The 23,323-nt window shown below is 39.0% G+C and overlaps 1 protein-coding gene across 1 annotated transcript; it reads right to left on the reverse strand.

Annotated features, from left to right (window-relative positions):
- Window positions 1–16,552: 16,552 nt before the first annotated feature.
- LOC111244292 (transcription factor SPT20 homolog) lies at window positions 16,553–22,927 on the reverse strand. The gene is made up of 2 exons (XM_022791226.1): window positions 22,892–22,927; window positions 16,553–17,797 (listed from the first exon to the last, which is right to left on the reverse strand). Exons 1-2 carry the CDS (start codon window positions 22,925–22,927, stop codon window positions 16,553–16,555), a joined length of 1,281 nt encoding a protein of 426 aa, XP_022646961.1.
- Between the last annotated feature and the right edge of the window lie 396 nt (window positions 22,928–23,323).

A 23,323-nucleotide genomic window follows, 5' to 3' on the forward strand; every position in this document is an offset into this window, starting at 1 on the left:
ATTATTTAGAAATCGCTTCATCGTTTTGTAGTCAACCGCGCAGGGTGAGTGTCAGTGATTTACGAAATACACTGCACCTCTTACCTTCAATACGCTCCAAATTGTATTTTCTAGAAGTGCCACATTATTAGGAGGGCGCTCAGGTATAGATAGAACACAGTATCTTTTGTATGGGCGCCTCATACCCTTAGTAAATATTTCTAACTTTAGAGGCCTTCTGCGTATATTTCGAATTGTGTGCAATTGCAGCAGACTAAAGCGGGACCGGATCCGAATAGCTTCGTCGGCACGAAGGAAGCGGCAGACAGCTCGTACTCTGCTACCGTCAAATACTTCATGCATCAGCGACACTGCTATTAGGATGCCAGTATTAAAAAAATGCTTTAGACAGCTATTGCTGTTTGTTTTTTTAGCGAAGTGACTCTGTAGGAGAACTAATGTGTGATTTTCTTTTTCGTGAAGGGAAAATCTGACGAAGTGAAGCAGGTGGGTAACCGGCCTAAGTGTTTTTGACTTACTAAGTCGACTACACCGCGCTTTAGCCTCGTATTGAAATCGCGGAGTATTCTAAGCTCCAAGATTTTGTGTTATCTGTATGTACTACCCTACTGGCATCCGTGGCTATCCTAGTGGTATTGTATTGAAAACTAGTAAAAGGTGGCGTATCGTTAACTAAACCTTCCAGGCCGTGTCAGAGTATTCATTTGACGCGATAATCGAGTTGACGTTGTAGCACACACTGAAGCCAGCGCGGTTCCTGGCCTCTGCCCTGGGTGTCAACAAATTTCCAATGAAAGCGCCAACACTTCGATAATCTGCCGTAGAAAATAAGAACGCAACTAGAGTTCGCGTTACGTTGCGCATCGAGGACAGCAACGTGAAGCGTTGACACATTTGGTCACGCAAAAATTCTCACAGATTTAGTGAAAACAGTCAATCAATGCTATTCTCCGTGAATGTGTCTCTATTATTAATACATTGTTATAACGACGTCTTACATAAGACATATGTAGCGTCACATTTACTTTATTGAAGGCTTAGCCTGAAATTGAAGGAGACAGCAGATTTAGTTAAATTTATAAATAAAATGTATTTATAAATACCAACTCTTAATTTGTTTTGAGTCTCAAATGAAATTATATTTTATAATAAAAAACTATGCAGGGATCCAAAATTGATTTTTTGAAACTGAGATTAATAGCTCGAGGCTGAATAAAATGATTAACTCTTATTTTAACTAATGGTAACTAAAGGTAGAAATTGCAATTTTTCTTATTAAGATCTTCTGAAGTAAGTAATCACATTTTTGTATATATACTTATTGTAAGGGATTAACCCTTCCCATGACACGCTCACTTGGCTTTCGTGCCGTTCAGTTGGTTTTTATACGCAATTTAATGGAACTGTTAATACTGAATTTCGATAACGAACGTAACTAAGCATTGCTTTAATGTTTTTTTACAGGCGAAACTATTTAAACAAGCCAGCTTTATTACCACGCCAAGCCAATAGTGTAGTCAGGCAGTGCATCAGCTATCAAAGTGAACACAGCAGAAGCAAGTACCACCATCACTTCAAAACGGTTGGCTGAAGGTAGATCATGGCTAAGTTCATCCCCTCCTAGTCCTTCTAAATTTCGTACGCCGTCTACAAGACCGTCCCGATTCAAATATCGAAGGCCTTCGTCGAAACAGACCAGTAAAGATTTACCCTCATCCTCGCTGCAGGCGGATCAATGAAGCAATCGTCTAGAAATGTGCATTTCATACATATTATATTTAGGGTTTCTTTTGTATACAATTTTCATACTTCTTCTTTTTCGCTTTTTTTCGGTGCTGAGTGATGTTAGTAGTAGATATCTTTTATTTGGAGAAGATATATAAGAAGGTAAACAATTAAATAAGCTGATTTTATATAGTTATTGAAGTTTGGCTTTCGTTTGATATTTGATTTGTTGTAGACATATAGAAGAAAACATATACTCCAGTAACGCACATGTGTTGTGAATGCAAGAAAACATTTAACAGTCTGCACGAACACGTTGACTGCAAACCCTTGAACGACAAAATTTGTTTTGTCAAATTAAACATAGGCCTTCGATTTGCCGAACAGACCTATCTCGAGCTTTTCAGCGTAGACGATCTACTAGAGTTTTGTGATTAGACCAGATCTTGCTGATAGTTATTGGCAGCCTTAACGTGTATGTATCACTTTGCTGATGGTGAAGTTCAAATATTCCGTAGTTTGGATGGAACTGGAGTAGAAATATTTAAACTCCTATCCATATCTATGCTTTAAATTATGGAGACACTACTTACCTACGCAGGCACAAATGTCTGCCTAACTTAACAATCCATAGTACTCCTAACACAAAGATCCGAATTGATTCAGAGTGAAGGGTAAGAGAATGATTGAGGATTAGTGGGTAATGGCCTTGGCAAAATTAAATTCAACTGTTGGAGCTGAGATTGTCATTCGGCCCACATAAAATGCCTTACGATGTTTGTACGCGTTAATAGCGGCTCAAATTCTCTTTAAAAAAACCGACGCAATTATGTTTGTTGTATTTAAGACAGTGGCAATGATCGTTCGTATGCTAACAGTATAGAAAATTTTGATATGAAAAAATATTATCCATTTTGAAAGATTCATAGCTCAAACATAATTCTATTCAGAATAAATGGAAGAAGGCAACGATTTATCAGTTACGTAGGATTTTAAAAACTAAATCGCTACATTTTATTACATTACAATCTGAGATGAGACTCGTGCTTTCGTATACATGATGTTAATACATTCTTATGAACATGACGGTTTAAAATTGGTAAAAATATACTTAGCTCTGTTTTACTCATCATTCATTGTAGCCAAATGCAAATTTTCCTGCTTCTTGCGTGGGAGGGCATTCACTCAACAAGGTAAGCTCGGTGGCCTTTGAATGCGAAGGCTGCGAGGCTATGATTTCAGCGAGTCGACGATTTTCGAAAACACAGGATTCAAGGGCAACGTACGTTATTATTAGCAAACTACACAACCTGTTGGTATATGAGCCTATAAGCACAAGAACAGTGTTTGTGATTTTAGTACATGTTGTAAATAATGCAATAATATTAAAGAGGGGGCATGCCGGCGATGTATTATTAACTGGTCAGGAGGTCTGATTCTACCATAACTATCTGCAGTGTGTGTTCTTGAAATTGATTGAAAACAGTTAATAGGCGTTCTGTTCAATTAGCTCTTCGTACACAATCGCATGCAGATTGATTCGGTAAGGAAAAAAAAAGCTTTGTACTACAGGTCATCATATGTGTCTCATTTGTTCCGAAGAGTTCCCAAACATGAAGGGCACCAGCTAGTCCACTATAGTATGCTATATGTGTGCTAAATTTAATAGTTATTTAATTTTCTAGCAGCACTATACTTTTCCAGACAGGAAGCGTACTTCTAAGTTCATGTATTAAATTTTTAATTTGTCAACTGAAAATGGCTATATGTATGAGTTACAAACGTTATATAAAACATTGAAGCATTAATATTTTCTAAATATGGGATTCGAACAGTCCTATTTAAACTCGAGTAAGATTTTGTCGCATCTGCAGGTTATGCCGGGCAATGTTTGATTTTATTTTAGAGCCCGAGTCATCTCAGGCCAGAGGCAATATTCATGAAATGGGGATCCGGCTTAGAACCGTTCATGATTTTTCTTCGCCACAAAAAGAAACTAAAGAGCTAAACGCCGATATCGGTTTTCAGCGTAAGCTGAAATGCTGTGTCTGCCTTATTGACAAGATCTCGAAGACGAACTGCTTACAGCTTCGGCATATTAGACAGATCCGATTATCGCTCTCCTTCGTTTATTTTATAGACGAACGGCCCTATTCCTGCAATGAGTCCGATACACATAATGAATACGCACGTAGAGAAATTTCATCCTAAACCCAACAATTATGATCGTAATCGCTATGGTAAAACCACAACTGCGCAGCTTGTGGTAGGTCGCTTTTATTTAAAGCGCGCATTTATTCAACTTCGAACCAAAGCATCACTAACAGGTTTATAGGTCATCTTTGTGCAGGCTAACATGTTTTACATACACGAGGGACTGGGCAGAAATAGACCTAGCTTTTTGCAAGTTTGGGTGAAAATTAGATATGCAAATAGGTACTTATAAACAAAAAAGGTACACGAATAATAAGGGTGTTGCTGTTGATAATGATGGTTATATTATTATTTGATGTATTTTATATTCCTCACTTCTGCAAAGATACCCTTGTACTCTTCTTGCAGCAAACTGCCTAAGATCAGAAGCGCTGCAGTGATGAATGACTAGTGTGGGTGTCATTCTTAACCTTGAAATTGATATTATTTTTTAACATAAAAAAATATCTAATCCGCATATTTGCTTTCGTTTCAACCTTGTGCCTACCTTTGTAAAATAGTTTGGCCTATGAAAAGATAAAGGATCAAAATGTCAGTAAATCATCTGATTGATGGTAAAATTTCGGGTTTGATTTTCATGACAGAATTTAACTTGATTTGGTCAAACTTGGTGTATATCACTTTACAACATTAGCTTCACAGAGTGTTTTATTTGATTGACGAGAATTTTCTCATGGTTACATCTCTAGCAATACAACACACATTGTCAAAGATAGAAAGTTTCAGCTCGTGCGTTCTTACACCAGAATCGAGTTGTCAGTCAAAATCAACCGTACATAGGTGTGTGCAAAATATAATCAAATGCCCAGAAAACAGATAATTTCTATTCGTTTTCATACAAACGAACGGTTAGAATGGAAGCGACGTAAAGTAAAAATGAAGTGTTGCGAGATATTCCGTTACTCACCGAATTCGAATACGACCGGTACATTATGAAAATATTTTTTTGTCACTGGTAGTTAACAATTATCTATTATACTTTGATCTGTTATATATTCATCTAATAATACTATATATACTCCAAAATAGGACGAATTGTAACCATCAGTTGTGATATTTGCACTAACCTAAGCAATCTTTTCTAAGCAATCTGTAAAAATGATTTGGGTTCATTAAGTATTATAGTCGTTGTCGAATACGCGGTTCTTTATCTGTATTCCATAGGAACGTGGGATTCCGCGTCTCCGCCATGTAGCAACAGTTTCGTTAAAAAAATTCTACTTAATGAGATGTATCAGGAAGAAGCATGCAGATATAGATAGCTACACGTGCACCCACTGTTACAAAGTATTCCGTCTCAGGGACGAGCTTCAACAACACAGAGCGGTGTTCTATCCCTAAGTGTAGTTCCTTAAGTGTACTGACGCTTGTGGCTTAAATCCACGTAAAAATAAATTAACCAATGTAAATAAACGCTTGGTTTCTTAACATTTCTAGAAGATATTAAATTTCCCAAAAAATATTAACCGTCGAGCCAAGATTAAAGCAAATCTATTTCATGTTTTCACATACCATTAAAGTAAATCTGCGCCATTTTGATCCATGGTTTTCTATTTTTTTTGGAAACACCATAATTTCATCTTAATTTCCATTCGGAATTTTTATGATTTATGGATGAAAAATTGCCACAAATGATTTTCTACAGACTAAATTGACGCCATTAAAGGAGTTCTGTGAAGACCAAAATAAATAGCAGCTTAATGCGATGGGATCTGGGTTATAGGGTGGATGCATTGAAATTTCCCATCCAAGTTCTGTCAATTTTTGCCGGGTGGCTTACAATGTATGTAGTGTGGCATTGTTGTGAGGAGAAACGACTTTTTGACTGTTCGCTAGTTCCGTTCGATTTTCTTCAATGGCTCGTTGTATTCTTCTTGGTAGTTGTTAACAGTAGAGGTTTAAATCAATCGTGACGCCAGGCGGCGGTGACTTATAATGCACGATCCCTTCTCAATCCCACCAAACATGACACGATTCCGATGACACGTCTTGACCATAAAAAGCATAATTTTTTTTTATAAGTCTGGGCAGCATTTGTGTCTTTATCGTAATAAAATCCCGGAGTCAAACAAATTTTTGCAGAAATTTCATTCATCGTTAAGGCATTCTACCATGAATGTGAATACAGGCTTCCAGCAATTTTAGCATAACAGCTTTCAAATGATACGAACGCCGACGATACGACTCATATAATTTGAGATATGTGACTATCTAACTTGAAAAAAGGTCAGTACTTTTTGGACAACCCAATATTTTGTCACATATAGCTTATTTACAGGGAATACATTCACGTACGCAGTGTAAAACTAACCTCTTTACAGCCCTAACCGCTGAAGCTCGCTAGGTATCCTAACCTGAGGTATTGAAAAAACCATGCAGCCTTCCGCATTATTATTACGTTATTTGCCCTTTGTACGCGATTTTTATGAATTACTTTATTACACGAAGCACCTTTGTCACTATTTTGTAGTTTCGTTGATGGTTTTTATACACAGCACAGGCTAACTAACGCAGCTCATGCGGTTACTCTTTTTTCTCTCATTTAGGTGATCATTTGTTCATGTCTACGCTGTGCGGAGAGTGTTTTATTCGCTCTCAGTTCGTAGACGATCTTATTAAGCGACAGCACAAGGACGTGCAGCTGGACATGGATGAAATCGGCTTCGAAGCTTCGGTTAACAAACCGGATACGTGAAGTTTCCACTGAACTGTATTCCGGAAATCTTTATGAATAGGAGTCTCAAAATACCCAGAAAGTCGACATGAATAAACCCCATTATTCAGTAAAGGAAGAATTCGAAGGTACCGACGACGATGAAGACGTCGACATAGGGGATTTCGATGACGATGATAACCTTGCGGAATGGGAGGTCATCGACGTCGACTAAAGTAAGAGGACCGACGTGGGGGTCGGAGAAATACGATGAAAGACAAGTAAGGTAAAAGTCCTACGTCGATTTGGCTACCAATGCTATGGTCGCTAAAACATTGCAGTGAGAAATAACGGGTTTTTACTCAGTTAAAGGAAGCAGTGGACCTAAGCCACATTTCGAGACATGGGTTTGGATAACAGACGTTCTGTAGTTAGCGTGTGGTCAGCATGACACAAAATGCATGCATCCTTTTGCTGTTTCAGATAGACGCAAGGACACTTTTCCAATTACTTATTTTAATTTTAGATAAAAACCTGCTATCATGGCTGCATGACAACTTGTAAACGAAATGCTAAGGGTTAATAAGAAGAATTATTTCTTTATGTATTCCACCTAGTTTGTGAACCACATAGGTCTGCAGGTGCCTTTAACTATAGAGACCTCGCTGCGTACGGAACCAATATCTTGGACTGCTTCGGCCTCTTTTCATAGAAGTAGATGTCGTAAATGCACATACGGAAAAGCACGGATATCCGTCCTGGCGGCCTGAACCTGGAGTAAAATTTTATTCGTTGCGCAATAAAAGTACAATAGGTTAAAAGAGAAAACAGGATTTTCTAATGATATATCGAAGTAGCCAAAGAATGGTGAGGCTAAACGGAAACGGGACGTATAATAACCATTATCATCTGTGTTACAAATTATTATTACCAAGCCTTGGAATGATAACTTTGCAGATTTCCTTTAGGTAAATTCCCGCATTACAAAACACAACCCGAAAAGAAACGAAAACATTTGGAGAAAATGCCTCGCACAAAGTGCGTATAGAGATATTCGGAATAAAACTAGAAATTGTCTATCAATTTTGAATCAACCTTTATTTTTTTTCATTTTTAGTATTGTTATATGATTCATTTGAAGAATTAAGTAGCTAACAGTTGTATTGTCTCCTTAATGTCTTTTTTGGACGCCGAAGGATTCGCTGCACTTGGGGAGAAATCTATTGAAATTAGGTCAGACGAGAACACGTGTATGCTATCTGGTTCGGTGAACATAAGTACCTTCAGTAACGAATATTCTATCAAAAATGCCCATATAACCTTATTCTAAATAAACGATTCACCCGCCTTTAAACCATGATGGGACTTTATATTAGACTGATGTGTACATTGAATAAGAGACCCTGTAGATCCATCTGTGAGATGAAATGATCCATAATCGTTAGTGAACTCTTGTTTCACAGATTACCTGTACGTGAAAGAGGTGTAAAGCTATTGCGCTAAAGAGTTAAAAGAAAGAAAGCACACCTTATCATGTACAAGCTACACATTCCTGCACATATTTTACGTGTATATATTTAGGGCCTGATGGTAGATGATTAGAAGAACTAGAGACAGGCTGAGCAGAAATCAGTTTTTTTTCTTTACTTATTGCACTTCGTTGTTTTTGTACACAAATATTCGTACTTATAAGCACATAGTGTTACGTATAACGCAAAAGTACGTAAGCCACGTACAGTACAAAATGAATTAACAAACAGCTCATAAAAGGAACTTGTAAAAACGGTACAATTTATCCACATATGCAACACTAGTGTGTAAAGCACGTGCTTGAACATAGCGAGCAATATTTCGAAAAAAACAAGTCTCGATTCTTCTACTTAATGCCGCTCGTTCGTGTCTTGCAGATCCCCTAGATTTTATTATTCATAGATGAATGGGCTGGTCGTTTCGACAGCTACCAGAGATACATCAATGCTGTGACGACCTTCATTAGGCTAAGACACTTTTTCGATACATGTGTCTACACTTACGCGTGTAAAAAACTGGGATAATACTGACTGATTATTAGACACGTGCAAGGATTACGCGGGAAACAAGCGAAATCAATGCTTGTTCAAAAGTTCTCGAGATACACTCGCTAATGGGTACGGAAAAATTAACGCAGCATCGTTAAAGGCTATACAACCATGTGGGATGGAAGCGTTCACCTTTGCAGCTTGTCGGAAAAACAAATCACATTTGGCTAATATCAACATCGTTGTGTTTTATTTAGAAGTTGTTGTTAAGTTCTTCTTCGATCAATTTCTCATCGGTTGTAAAGGTAAAGTGAAATCTTTTTGACGGGTTGAACCCAACTTGCCACGAGCGAATGTGTCAACAACGAATTACTTAGAACAGCGGAACACGCGGAACAATTACGAAAATTTTTTTATAGTAACATTGCGGAATAACTTGAGATTGCAGTGCTACCATTCTTCTTTTGGCGGTATCCTAATCGAATTAGTGGTGTTCCTTAAATTTATTGTATTATGGCGCAATCAACTGAGAATATGCAGCTTCATGTTTAAAATTTGACATTGATCAATTGTTTTCGAATCAGATATTTTCCACAATGAATTATCTAGGAAATGCATGTCACCCATTTGCATAAAATCGATCATTGAATGTACTGTGTCGGCAGTTGAATCGGGTTGCTAGCACTCGTTGGAAAAAGAGGTGCTGATGTTTACGGAGATGAAGCTATTATGCATTTGTTAAACAAAGGAAATTAAAATTTAAAACAAAGATACTGTAAATGTTCCATCATTAGGATTTCAAAGCCATTTGTCTACATTATACTTTATATTGTTAGGCACACGAACAATGCGTGTGCTTGGACTTAATTTAGAAGCATTTGAAAAAAGAAGAGCAGTTATCTGTTAAAACGTAGCTTCACTGATAACGCTTCTATATTCCAGTTATTTGTTGGACGCAGGCGACGTGTGCCCCCCTACAGAGTGCTATAAGCATTCGACTGCTGCTTTGGGTCTTTGTATCTATATTCCATTCGAGGGGATTCATTGACTCACAGCAGTTTCACTCTAACTATTTTCATAGCAAATACTTCGGATACTCTCGTTATTATATCTCTAGATATCGACGGCGACTTACCACCATGGTGTTACCTGCACACCTCGAGCGTATGGAACCAGCCCAAAGGATATCTGTATCCTCTGTTAAGTGCACTGCCTGTAGTGCTTTGCACAGATTCCTAAACACTATCCGTCCAAGGCACCGGACGAACTTAGCCCAAAGAAAACCGGCTGTTCACGGGAACTATCTGTAATTAGACATTGCCTTAACGGCTGATGCCTTTACCTAACTCTAGTGTAGTCCATATCCGTTTTAAAGATAGAAGAGATTAAAAATAGCGGGCCAGGTTTAATCTCTTAGAAAGTACACAAAGTAGTTTCCTAGCCCAGAGTTCAATTTGCAGCATCGCTTTTGATGACACTGGGTCTACAAGTTAGTGATTTTATAAGCCATGTATTGCCAGCCTATTTACCTGTAGTCGTGGTAATAATAAAGCTGACGCAACGGACTTTTCGAGAAGCGCTACGTGAATAAGCTACATTGAATATTTTGCCACTTCTGTAAATCGCGGGTCCGTATTCTGCTTAATAATTTTTTAAGTTTGTTTGCCACGAGCTGCCCCGAAGTTTACGTAATGGTACTCGTTTTACATGTATTTAACGAAGTAAATTCGTATTGGAAGCAGCATAAAATTACAATGACCATCAATCTGAAACAAACCAGTGATGACCTCGAGAGAAATCGCATCTTATGCTATTCTGTCATCATTATTAAGTAAATATCAGACATGACCCGCGAAGATAAACGACCGTCGACAGGCTTTATTTTTACGTTTTTACTTACACTCAACGTTTTAGCGCGCAGGTACAATTAGTTTACAGCGGTCACTTAAGTAACCAGCCATTGGTTACGATCGCACTTGTGGGCTTTCACTGGCCTCAGACAATGGCAAAGGATTGTCAGTTAATGCCAGGAGTGGAAACTCTATGAATACAAACTATTCAAAAATGACAGCGGACCAAAAAACACATCGAATCAAACACTTTTACAGGAAGGGCTTGTTTCAACTCGATGTAAATACACTGAGTTCGGATCAGTCAGTGGCAGAAAAAATTGGTACCACTGGAAAACAGCTAAGACCGTGCTAGTTCGAGGTGTCGACTCAAGATAGTGTCTGAGGTTCGCTACAGATTAAAACTGACAACACCTGATCCCTATGACAGGTAGTATATATCTGCTGGAACATAGGTAAAAACACCTAATCGCTTCTTGTAAGCTTCCTTAATAATTTATATAGAACGTCTATCGAATAGAAAAAATCATGCATTGATTTATGGCTTGTCGAATGCAGTAAAAACGTCTTTGCAGAAGCAAAGCATGATGTATTATCTACGCCGCTAGCTCGTCATCATATTTGTTTACTTAGAAAATTAAATTAATTGCGGCTAAACTCGAAATATGCATGTTATTTTATCGATTGTTCGGTAAAAGCCCACCTGTGAAATGTAAAGTAACACAAGTAGTCCCGTTAAACTACGGAGCAAGATGTTATAAGTTATTTTAGATTAGTCAAAAAAATACCCAATTCCTAATTAGCGTCACGTTACTATCATTACGGGTCTGTTTAAGAATATAGGCATATAGCAGTATGAAAGCTAGTCAGCTCAGTCGTTTAGTGGCGCATGTGGACGTCCATTTTGTAGAGGACGTTCTACCCTGTCATTACAATGAATCGAACCATTGGTGGGGCTTTTTTCAAAACAGTCATCAATGATGACGATAAAATGAAGTTAGCATGCGCTTGTAACGTCCAAGGTAGTCTAAAAAATGCTGGAGCGCACAAAAAGGGCAGGAGTCAGGGGAGAACTGGATCTAGTTGAGCTGTCTTCGATATAAAAGGAATAGACGGTAGCTGTTCGTATCAAGCAAGTTCAGATTAGCAACAAAAGCATTAACGCAGTTTCTTCTCGCATCAGCGCTGTCCATGTCGGCGTTACCTTTCCGCGAACTGGGTCTGTCGCATTCGACGACTGGGTCTGTGGCCTGCAACTGGCAGACGGACGGCGGTGTATAGATAAATAATGTTTTTGACAAACAGCTCAGGGTCCAAAGTGGCAGGCGAATGGCTTTTTCATACGAACACAATTCATCATTGATACCGACGACTAGGATGTATTTCGGGGCGTCTCGAAAGACTACCTTCGGCGAAGAAGTCGCAATGGAAACGAAAGTGCTGAAGCTGATGAAAACGCTTGTAAAATCAGGGAGACAACAACCATTTGAAATGAACAGCCTGTCTAAGATAAACCTGCATTCGGAAAGACGCTACCTGACAGTACCAACGGGGGATATTCGATTAGGATGTTGAAAGCAAATGTCGTCACTATAAACGGGCTCGTTTGCGCTTGCGTTAAACTTCTTGCGTCATTAGACAGTTTAATATATAAAAAGCTTAAGCAAAAGAAGCTCAGCAGTTTGTGATGGCCTTTGCAAAAGCTCTTCCAAGTGAAATTACGATGATTTCATGTTGTGCTTAAGTACGCCTGTTAAATCATTTAGAAAAATACATCCAAAAGCCTTGTACGATGTTTGTCGTTTGGTGATTATCATGCCGTTTATAAGTGCTGATAATAACGCATGATGTAACAGGCCGACGAAGCCATGGCTCGTAAACTTAGGCAGAATCATCATTTTACCTTATAATGTATTACCATAACGAGCCGCTCATGCGACAGAAGAGGGACAATAGCATTGATTTTGTCAATTTAAGGTATCCAATAGACAAACATCCGACTAGACAATGCACATGCTTTATCATGGTGATTCAAATTACGATAGTGCTATTATCATTACCCCTAATGGAACGTAATGTTTACTAAGTATGAAAATAATCAAAAACACCCCATTTTCTAAATTCGACGCAGTCGCAGATAGCGAACTAATATCACCAGTGTGTATGTAACAACTAAAGTTAGTTGGACAATAGCTGTAGGTACACATATTAAATTCTAATTATCTCTTTCTTATTAATTAAGCTTACAGAAGAGCGTTGATTCAGTAAATTTCAAGAAATTGCAGCAATAAATTATTAATCCTAATGAGAACAATGTTCCCCATCAACGAGAGGGATACTCCACAAGATCCACTGAATCCATTAGACTTGCAGTTTTATTATTCTAGACTTAATCGCCTCGCTCGAGAAGTAGGCTTACGAAGCCCAAAATTACCACCTGTTGTTCAATTGATCTTCCAGAACGATTCCAGTGTGTTTTTGTGTACCTGGTCTCCCATTTTGACAAGGCAGTCTGTGTACCAATGATAGTCTTGTTTTCAAAATTGAAGCACATGTAAATACAGCTTTTAGTTGTAAAAAAAAAAAAAACTCTATTATTGTACCTTTAGAAACAGCAGAACAAGTACGCTTGTATCTCTAGGCAAAAATAGTCATGACGGCGAACAGTGATGTGATCAACAAGCAATTTGACCACAAACATTTCTTAAAACCCTCCAGGGATCAATCGATGGCCTTCCTATCGACTCTGTTCAATATTCCATTATCAGTAGAAGTTCAAAGATAACCACTCTATTGCATCGCTTGAAGCGGCAGAGGCGCTAGATACCTCAGTACTCTATACTGTCCGCGGCGACATGAACCTTCTACATATCGGAGTTTGCAAGCATGCGACGGACCACGATTCAGAAATGACAAATACCTAGCTAGCTTGATTTCGTAGGCCTTTACGCCGATGTCCAACACGGCGTTCCCATAAAAACATCATTCGTTATTGAGAAAGACGATTATGGTAAGCGATACTTTAAAGAGTTTCGGTAAGCTATATATTTGATGAAACATGATCATTTCGTCAATACGAAACTCTAACAAGGGCAAAACTGCAGTATCTGAAAGAAAGATCTATTGGGAGAAAAAAAGGCGCAGCAACAGTTTAAAAGCAAGTGTCTTTCAGGGGGCATTCGGAGAAAATACTATCCGACTAAGTTAAGTGTTTGACTTAAGTGTCGATGCCCAGAGCCAATATTGTTATTGTAAACTTATTCGTTTTCGTTCGCATTGAGCTTTTCCGATTATTGTAATAATTTCGATTAAACTCATCAACAGAATGTTGGCAAATAAAGTTCACTTTTCACGAATACGGACATTGCATTGCTTACTTTAGCCTTACTAATTGATCTACCTTTGAATTTGGCGCCTTACAAAATACAGTCTGGCGTAACCATCCATGATTTAATGCCATTTTAATTATACCGAAAGCTCCGATCAAGAGAGCTCTGATCAGCTGGAAACATTCACCCATGAAAATATTTAATGTATTTTCATTGTTGCGCTGTTAAAGGTTGAGTGGCCTGTCATGGCAACACCTAAAGTTGCCACAAATAAGGGGAAAATGTCGATTCAGGATAGGATTTCATTTGTTTTTATTTGTATTGATTTGCTTCTCTCTGCTCTCGCAAGCAGCAAAATCATTGAAACGCCCTACTGACGTCAGGCCTATGAGATATTAAATAAATAGTAAATGTTAAACGATAAATGTCGCCATATAAATTGGTATGACATTTCAACATGAAAATAGTTTCAACAGTGGAGACAAATAATAATATGAATTTTCATTGCTGATCAATGTAAATATTTAGAGAAGATATAAACCTGTTATAGGCTGCCTACGCAAACGCCACTTTTAAACGACATTTTTAGCGAAGGCAAATAAAGACAAGTAAATATAAAAAGCTTGAAAAACAGAATTTGTTCTACCTAGAAATCTTTATTTTATTCAAAAACAATATTACTGTTATTAAACCAAGCCACTCAAATGATTAATCAATACAACAATAACGTTTTTTTCAAAGATTATATGGGACGTTTGAAGCCAGTGAGAGATTTGTTGATAGAGCTTCCAACATTAAATGATGACTCCCTCAAACCCACCATTATGGTGTCCACCATGTTGAACGGCTTCATCTTTAAAACATAAAACACAATTGACATATTCCCGTTTCCTTGTGGGTTTTAGACGTATTGTTGGCTAATAGCGGCTTTCGTCGGTTTTCTGACGTAGACTTCTATCTCGAAGGTGTTCCTACAAAAAAAAAAGTCCGAAATAATCTCCTTATTTTCCTCACCTGTTTGGAAGATGCTCATCAGTCTCTTAAGATGTGCAGACATTTTGCCCCATCGGAACAGATTTGTTCACTAAAGTCACGTGATTGACATCAGTCACTATATCGCCGAAAAAAAATTGCCCAATGAATACTTTGCCCTATTCGATGGACACTTGATTTGCCGATGCCAGTAGTTTTTCAGAATGTTTTGCTGTAACTTTTTAGTGAAGTAGTGAAGCTCATTGATATTTTTGATCTATTGGAACGTTGTCTATGGGCATCCGGGACAGTTGCCTCTGTCTCAAGCATAACTTACATCCGGGTATTTGCAAGTTGCATCGGTGAATTTGCTTGAAATTTTCTGCGATTATACCTGCGATTATTGTACTTCTATTACACTTATATATTTCCGCTTTTTCCTCCTAAAGTTAACTACACCTTGAAAAGAAAGAATAATCAGAAAGCTATGAACCATTAAATAGCGCATAGATTTCTCGCTTTATCCTATGTCTATACAAGTTACGGACGGTGACCGGCTCCAGATATCATGTTGTTATCCTGCATTCAGACTATGATGTATCTAATGAATCTTTCTCGTATTTGAACGATTGGACGCGTACGTCATAAGCAGCATCCTTAGCCGTATCGTAATTAGTTAAACTAAATATTTCTACGACAAACTGTACCGGAGGCCTTCGAATTTAATTCTTCATACGCAGTGTACGTTTTATATATTGTATAACTTATTTATCTGTACGTAACACTGGTTTGATTCTGGTAACAGGGAACTCAACTTTTTTGATGAGGCCTTTTTCAGCGACTCGTTACTAAAAAGTCTGTCATGCCATTGCGTAAATGACTTCATCATAGCCAGTGATCATTTTCTCCTTCGTAGAAGACAATTATCATCTGGTCAAATGCCGATCTCATTTACATATTATATACAGTATTTATCGTGGCATAAATTTCTATCGTTTGACACGAACATTTTAACTGAACGATGAAGATTTTTTCCTAGAAGAAACTAAATTTCAATAAAAGTTTAATTAGAATTTATACGAATCACTAGAACAAAAAAAAAAGTGTGACCCATTTGACTGATTCGTGACACAATGTTTTGTTGTATGGGTAAATTCACCTCCCAAATTTCATCAATCTATATATATATATATATATATATATATATATATATATATATAGGCTTTGTTACTGCATCTAATTTTTTACATTTACGATTATGTTCTATTTGAAAATCTCTTTTCACATGAAAATAAAACAGCATAACTGCGTAACTCACTACACAAATGTGTGCAGCTTAAAATGTTACTATGAATGAAGTATTATACCATAAGGTGCAATAACTTAAGAAGAAAAGAGGATTGAGTTCAAGTTCTCTTTTTAATGAAATATGTGATTATAATGTGACATTTTAAAAAAAAAATGCTCCTCACATCGTATTGACATAAAAAAAAACAATGAATAAGTACTGACTGTTCAGTCATCATAACATACCTACACAAACAAATATAGGCCTAACAAAATCGTTTTTGGCGCCAAAAAGGGAAAGAACCCAAATTACAAACAAAATAACAAATAGAATGAATAGCTTCTTCGCGGGAAAACATTGCGTTTATCAGAAGACAAGTTCTTTTTAAATTAAACCTAATATCGAATATGTTTAGACTTCGACTGTTCATAGTTCTGAGCATGAGTAGGATTGATGTCACGTCTTGACCTCTACCTCATCTGCCTCGGCCTTGTGTGGTGCTCTTATGGAAGATCGTCTGTGAACTGCGCTGACCAAGTCTGAAAAAGAGGTAAAGGAGACGGGATCGGGGGGACACAAGGCGTCCAGCTGCTTCTCGGCACACTGTGCCATACGTTAATGTTCGACCGCGTGCGCGGGTCGGCGATCTCTATGCGATGAGTATTCCCCGATTCGATAGTCGGATACGCCAGACTCGTTCGTGGCACGGTAGACGACGGAGCTACTGGCGACTCCGTAGCGCGTCTCTTCTGCTCTGCTATGGCTAACACCAAAGCACCCGTTTGTGTTTGCCGGGCTAATATAAAGCCTCGCGTATACCATGTAAGCGGATCCTTGCCAGGAGTGAGTCGTGTAATTTTTACAGGTTTTTGACCCTCCTCAGTGAAAAGCACACGAAATTGATTAATGTAGAGGCGGACGTTGAATAGTGAGCCCAGTCGAAACATACACTGAGATTGGCTTTCACCAAAATACGTTACCAGAATTCCGTAGTATTGTTCATCAGTAGGCGTTTGTAGGATGAATACTTTTGCCGTATGCTTTACTGAACCAGTATGTATTGTTTCCATAATATATTGTTGGACAAGACGCGTCGAATTGTTGGCTGTGACCTCGCACCAAGGAATGACCTTCGCATATATCGGTACATCGATTAGTGAAGGTTCCATTGTGGTCGCCGGCTCTTCGCAGACCATGGTTCGCTCTGAGGATCTAGTGGCTTTGTTCTTCCGTCGTTCTCTCAAACGTGCGACGAAGCCAAATAAGGGAGGATGCCTAGTTGGGAGTCCCTTCCGCGTCGACTGAGTCAAGCCGCTCATGAGCTTCTGTTTATAATGAAAGCAGTTATCGACGAGCGCTACGGTGACGTCAGGTTCGAGACAGATCGGCTCGGCCGTTGCGATCAGCATTCGCGCTTCTAACTGAAGCTTTCCTTCTAGCGACCAATTAGCAGCAATCTGTTGGACATCGCTGGTTACCAATGAATTACTCGTTTCTAAGAGTGTGTATTGTATAGCCTTGTTTTTTGGCAGATGATTATGCACACTCAGTGGTAAACGACCGCTGCTGAAAAGGTGTGAATGGCCCAACGAGTCAAGTAATTGCGCCAGCACTGGAGGTAGTAGACCGTGCTCAACCTGCTGCAGAAAGTCATCTTCGTATGGATTTCGCTGGGATCCAACAGTTTGACCCGGAAGGCATAATGTGTAGCCGTCAGTAGACGGAGGTGGCTTCGCCTCACAAGTTTTCTGAGTAAACGGGTTTCTAATGAGTTAAGTTTTGCAAGGGCTTAGTGACCGTTGCGACTCAGTCTGGTACAGCTCAGAAAGCTGCGCAGACAGACTAGTCGAACGCGTACTCCGATGCCGAAAACCTCTACGTCTGCTGCGTAGACTGGATAAAGCGTTTGTCAATCCACAAAACGGACATGGCCGTTCCTAGTCTTCCATCAGCAACTTGAACAGAGGCGACATTGTTGCTGCTGTTTTTACGTTAAATTACCCTTGTGTAAATAAAGCATTTGTATGAAATTTCATTCCAGTCTGACAAGTCGTAATTAAGGGACAGCAGCTTTTACCGTGGTTTGTTCATGTTGTTTCGTGATCGTAGGGTGCCTTGACTGACAAGATTAGTTTTGTTAGCGTTCTATTCTGGTTTAACTCTTCACTTGATCAACCTCCAGCGATTCGCTATTGTTGGAACAGCATCAACTGCCGAACGCAGATATGAAATATGGCACTCAGAGACAAGGCTCCAGTAGATAACTTATTAGACCGTTCCATTCTTGCGTTCCTTTTATAAAAATACATTAGAACTTTAGTTCTATAAAAAGTTTTATAAAAGTGTGACGAGCAATACCAAATACGCTGTTCACCTTTACAGATCATAGACAAAGCGCGCTTTATTTAACTGGTTATGTTGTCAAAACAAGCATTAATGTGTCGTATAGTCGTTTTTACGACGCAGATTATACATGTTATTTGTTTTTAATTGGAAGCTTCGTTCGCTTAGCCTTAAAATAGTTTCCTAAATATAACGCATCTGCAAAGGAACTTGCATCAAAAAGGAATTGTTATACACCATCATGACGTGTCAGTTTCCGTACGCACGACGGCAACAGCTATTCCTGTTTCGGGTGTACACTCTGCCTACGTAGACAAACGTCTCCTGTATTGTTGTGTATTGGTATACGTTCACCTCTCGAACATAATCTGTTGTACATTGTCTACTTTGAGGCGGATCCCATATGCATATGTCGCATCACTGCCCATGGTTACGTTAGCTATTATATGTTATGTCATCAAGCCGGGCAAAAAAATTGCTGACGATGTGTGTCGACGCAGCCTTGTGCAGGAGTAACGACTACGGCAAACTTTCACAATGATCGATACTGTAGTTGTGTTTTTTCGTCGTTTCCGCTTTTATCCATTCAGCTTTCCAATATGGCGCCGAAAAGTATCATGGTTTATTTTAAAAATCACTCAAGAACACACCACATCTATCAGAGTTAGTATATGTCTTTAACAGGTCTTCTCTGCCATATTAAGATATATTTCGAACCTGTAGTCTTCTATCGAGCTATAACAGCCCAACATATACTAGAATTCTCGTTTGGTGCGCACTTAATCGTATCATTGTGACTTATCGTTGAGTAGCGGACTGACTTCACTGTCGCAAGGGAAAATTGACAAACAACATTAAGTCAAATAAAGGGCGATGGTATTCGCGACGATATCCACAGCGAATCTTCCATTTGTCGTGTAGGAACTATTGTAAAACAACCCACAAAATAATTCAAATTTCAACTTTGCACGTTATCGGTACGATGCTTTAATCTATGAAATATGGCTTCATAATTCTGCAAACGAAAAATTCTCCAGTAACCAACATAGAAAACAATAGCGCGAAAAAACTGCAATTTTCTCTGACGATAAAAGAGGCCTTTGACCGACCGAGTACCTGGATCGTTCACGAATGAGTAAAGTAAACGATTATATAAATATAGCATATAATCACAAAGTACGTGCCTGACATACACCGGCTTTCTGAGAGCATCAAAACAGTCTTTAGGCTGAACGTCAAATTTTACTTACGTAGGTTATTATTGGCGAAAGCAGCATGTCACCATAATACAGATCCCAAATTACGGTTGAACCCAAACATCGATTATCTCCTTATCAAGGAAGTCTACAACAATAGTTAGCCAGCTGCGCACTTAATGGAGAGTGCTGTTCACACGGATTTAATGCAAACTGGCTTTTGTTAGATGCAAAATAATAAACTCATTTAGCTTTTGTTATTTGACTCAGGCGTCCGTCTAGCCCCTAATAATTTGTTATTTTTATTGGTTAATCAGCTCAGTATTAAATCCCTGATTGTCAGATTGTAAATTGTCACTAACTAGCCACGCACAGTGCACTGTGACTTGTGTGAATAGCGCGAAAACGTAAGACCTCTTTCTCCTAATCACTGTCAACCTTACCCCCTTTCGTTCTGAGTGTTTCAGAAGTTGTGCCTCTGCGTTTTACCTCTACGTCGAAAAGGGGTTCGATAGGCTGAGCAGTGCAGGCTTAAAGTCACTTGAAGCTCACACTACCAAACTTGCGGCATCCCGCTTCTTAGTTGTTCCTGATGGCTTCCTGCGTGCTCCTGGCGGAGGCTCGATACGGGAGGGACCCTAGCAACAGCGTGAAGATTTGTTTACCACTGGATCATTAGTTTACTGCAGCTATTATTTCTAAAACTCCTGCTGCATTGTCCTAACGTTAGAAAGTGATGTGCAATGAACCGTGTTAACACTGCCAGTTCCGTTGTGAGGCTGGGGGAGACCTGGCACTCGTCGTCCATTTTCAGCCTATTTTCCGTTTGTTACTTCTTTCATTATCTTTTATATGCAAACAAACAGGACAGTCCTAGTCATGTGTGGCTGCTGCTTTATCGAGGAACCCTAAGAGTAAATTCTTCTTAGACGCAACCAATTTGTGTTTAGGCGCGCTCAATCCATTTTGTCGACGGCGGGGCAGTATTTCGAAAGAAACAGAATGAAGGAGTCGACTGGAACGCCGTAATGTGTCCTTCTGTTTAATCGCATATGTCTCCTTCAAGACAAGGACGAAGAAAAAGAAATGAACGGGTCATGTTGCTGATATAAGATACTAAAATTACCAACTCTTGATACATATTTCATACAGTGAACAGCTAAGGAATACAGATTGGGAAAATAGCACATAGCATGTGATCCGAACTCATTCAACTAAGGCATAGGCTACCCACTGAAATTTAGCTAAGTAACTGGTAAAAACTCTCTTATTGACAATTGTTAAAGAGATAACATTTGGTAATAATTACTATAATTATCGATATCGATGTCGTCTATAAACGTTTTCAAAGTACAATACACATCAATGCGCAGCAACCAAATTATAATTTATTAAGTTATTAAGTAAAAAGGGCTTATTCGCTGCATTTGTACCATAGTTTTCTGGCTCCTTTTTGACGCCGTATCTGACCCGAATAAACCTGTCAGTTCAATTGTTACTAGCCTTTAAAGACACGGATCTCAAAAACGTATGTAGGTACTATTTTGAAATTTATCTTTTGGCGAGAGCTCAATGTGATCAAAGGTTTGGAGAAATCTGTAAGGTTCACGGACCCGATATTATGGGCCACTTTATGGAAGGGGGTTTATTTGATTTCAAAACGGGAACTTCAGCGTTCAGGATCGATCACGTGCAGGTTGACCCTCTAATCGCAAAGGCACTGAAATCCTTAACTAGTCAATCAAAGTACGTATGTCCGCTTTTGTCAGATCGGGGAAACGATGACGACGGTCAGTCGAGCACTGCGTACACGGCCAATCGCGTATTCCAATCGAACCAGGATAATTTTACTCCTGGTCGGGTGATAATGAATGGATGTTCTGTACTAGCACCACTGAAAATAGGCCAAAAATGGCCAGAGCGTGTAAATCTGTTTCAAGCAAGAGCTAAAGCAAGGCTCCATTAGAGTATGATGATGTTGTGAATTTAGTCGAACTACAGCAGAATGCCTTTCTATAAATTCTACTCACGTAAATTTAAGCGTTACCTACATTGATTACAGCGAATTGTTCCGATTTTTAAGGAAATTCATTCAAAAAAATACGTTTTTCCTTATCCAGGTCATAACCTTCCGATTATCATTTTTCTTCGAATATTGCAAAAATTTCTTAACAGGAAGGATTTCCAATATTTAGAAAGGGTAAATAAAACTCCTCAACTAGTGCATTGCAAATAAAGATATTATAAGACAAGCATGTAATTGAAAAGCTGCCTGAGAGACGGGTGAAGCGTATCGCTGATAACGGATCATTCATCGATCTGATCTAAGAAAAAATGGCTTTTATTCGAAGTTAGGTACAATTACCCGCCTGCATTACATTTCAGCAGTAACATCGCTAAACGTTAGAAGAAGTTGGGCTTTGGCTGAGATTGCGGTCAGTAGAACGACAGCAGAAATTCACATCATGTACCTTTTACCGGATTTTGCAGGAATTGTCATTATGAAGAGTAAGTTACCCGGCACTGAGCTAAGTATCAAGAAAGTTAATTTCTTCGTAGCGATTTCAAATCGAGTCACACGCATCTTTATTAAGACATAGAATAAGACAGAGATCTCAATAACATATCATCATCGTACATGATAGATTGAATGATGTTGGATATCCCGACAGCTCAGACTACGTACGTTACAGTAAAGCACAATTCAGTAACTTCAATGTTACGGACTAAGACGAAGGCTGAAAGAAGTGCTGTGTAAAAATTGGAATATTGAAGGCGCTTATGTTGACTGAAATGGCCTGGTGGTTTCAGAAACACAACAAAGCTCGCGTGAAGATTATTTTCGCATGACTTGATTATGACATTGGTCCTCTCCAGATTCTACTGATCCACTTGATAATTACTAGCCACGTTATGTTAAAGTGATGCATTAATCGTTTCACACGCGTTGTTCTCGTAAGCTAATTTTCTCGCGTCTTATGTACGGATAGAATGTCTGTTTTCCAAACGTGTTTGTAACGTACTTTCCCCAATAGCTTTGCTGAAAGCACACATCGCTTATTGTCACCATCACCACGAAACGCTGCAGGGCTTCAGCTGCATCAAGCCACTTCCGCAGCCGTTGTCACAAAAAACTCTAAATTTTTCCCATTGGATGTTCTACCATTGTGGCGATACCGACGGTGACGGGTACGACGATGAAAAAAGTAGAAATCTTTCTTCAAAGTGGCACACGGATCTCCATATTTCATTGGCTGACCCAGCTGTCGACACAGCAGTGTGTTCTCACCGTATTACACGTACCTCTTTGTTCTGTTCATCTCCTGCAACCTTCAGCATTCAGGGGTTAGCAGCTGGCAAAGATAAAGCGGTACCGAAAAAAGCTACAAGGAATAGTCGAGGAGACCAAAGAAAACAGAAAAAGTAAGCGATGTTCGAAATCTGGTAACGGCCTTTATGAGCACACGGCGTAGACGCAAACAGACAACGTCGCAAAGCTTTTTCGCTCTATTCTTTATCGTCTACTAGGGAGTGGTTCAGGCGGAGTCGTAAAGCAGTGGTAAGCTTGAAGTGTGTAGGTTCGTATCTGTCGAACGGGAGCGCACCACAAGGTCTTCGGTTGCCGTTGGCTGGCTACATTTGCACTCGTTGCTCCCAGGAAGTGGCGAGGGAAGCGGTCACGGTTTTTTTTTCGGGTGCATCTCCTTTTTCTGATCGAGGCTGTTGTGAGAGGGC

Source organism: Varroa destructor, unplaced genomic scaffold (assembly GCF_002443255.2).
Source record: "Varroa destructor unplaced genomic scaffold, Vdes_3.0 BEIS01000002.1, whole genome shotgun sequence".
Classification (NCBI taxonomy): domain Eukaryota; kingdom Metazoa; phylum Arthropoda; class Arachnida; order Mesostigmata; family Varroidae; genus Varroa; species Varroa destructor.

Excerpts from the sequence above, each read along its gene's own strand:
- LOC111244292 (XM_022791226.1), bottom strand. The coding sequence starts at position 22,927 with ATGCTGAAGGTTGCAGGAGATGAACAGAACAAAGAG. Across the intron at positions 17,798-22,891 it reads GAGATGAACAGAACAAAGAG|AAAACTTGTGAGGCGAAGCC; the intron begins GTACGTGTAATA and ends CCGTTTACTCAG.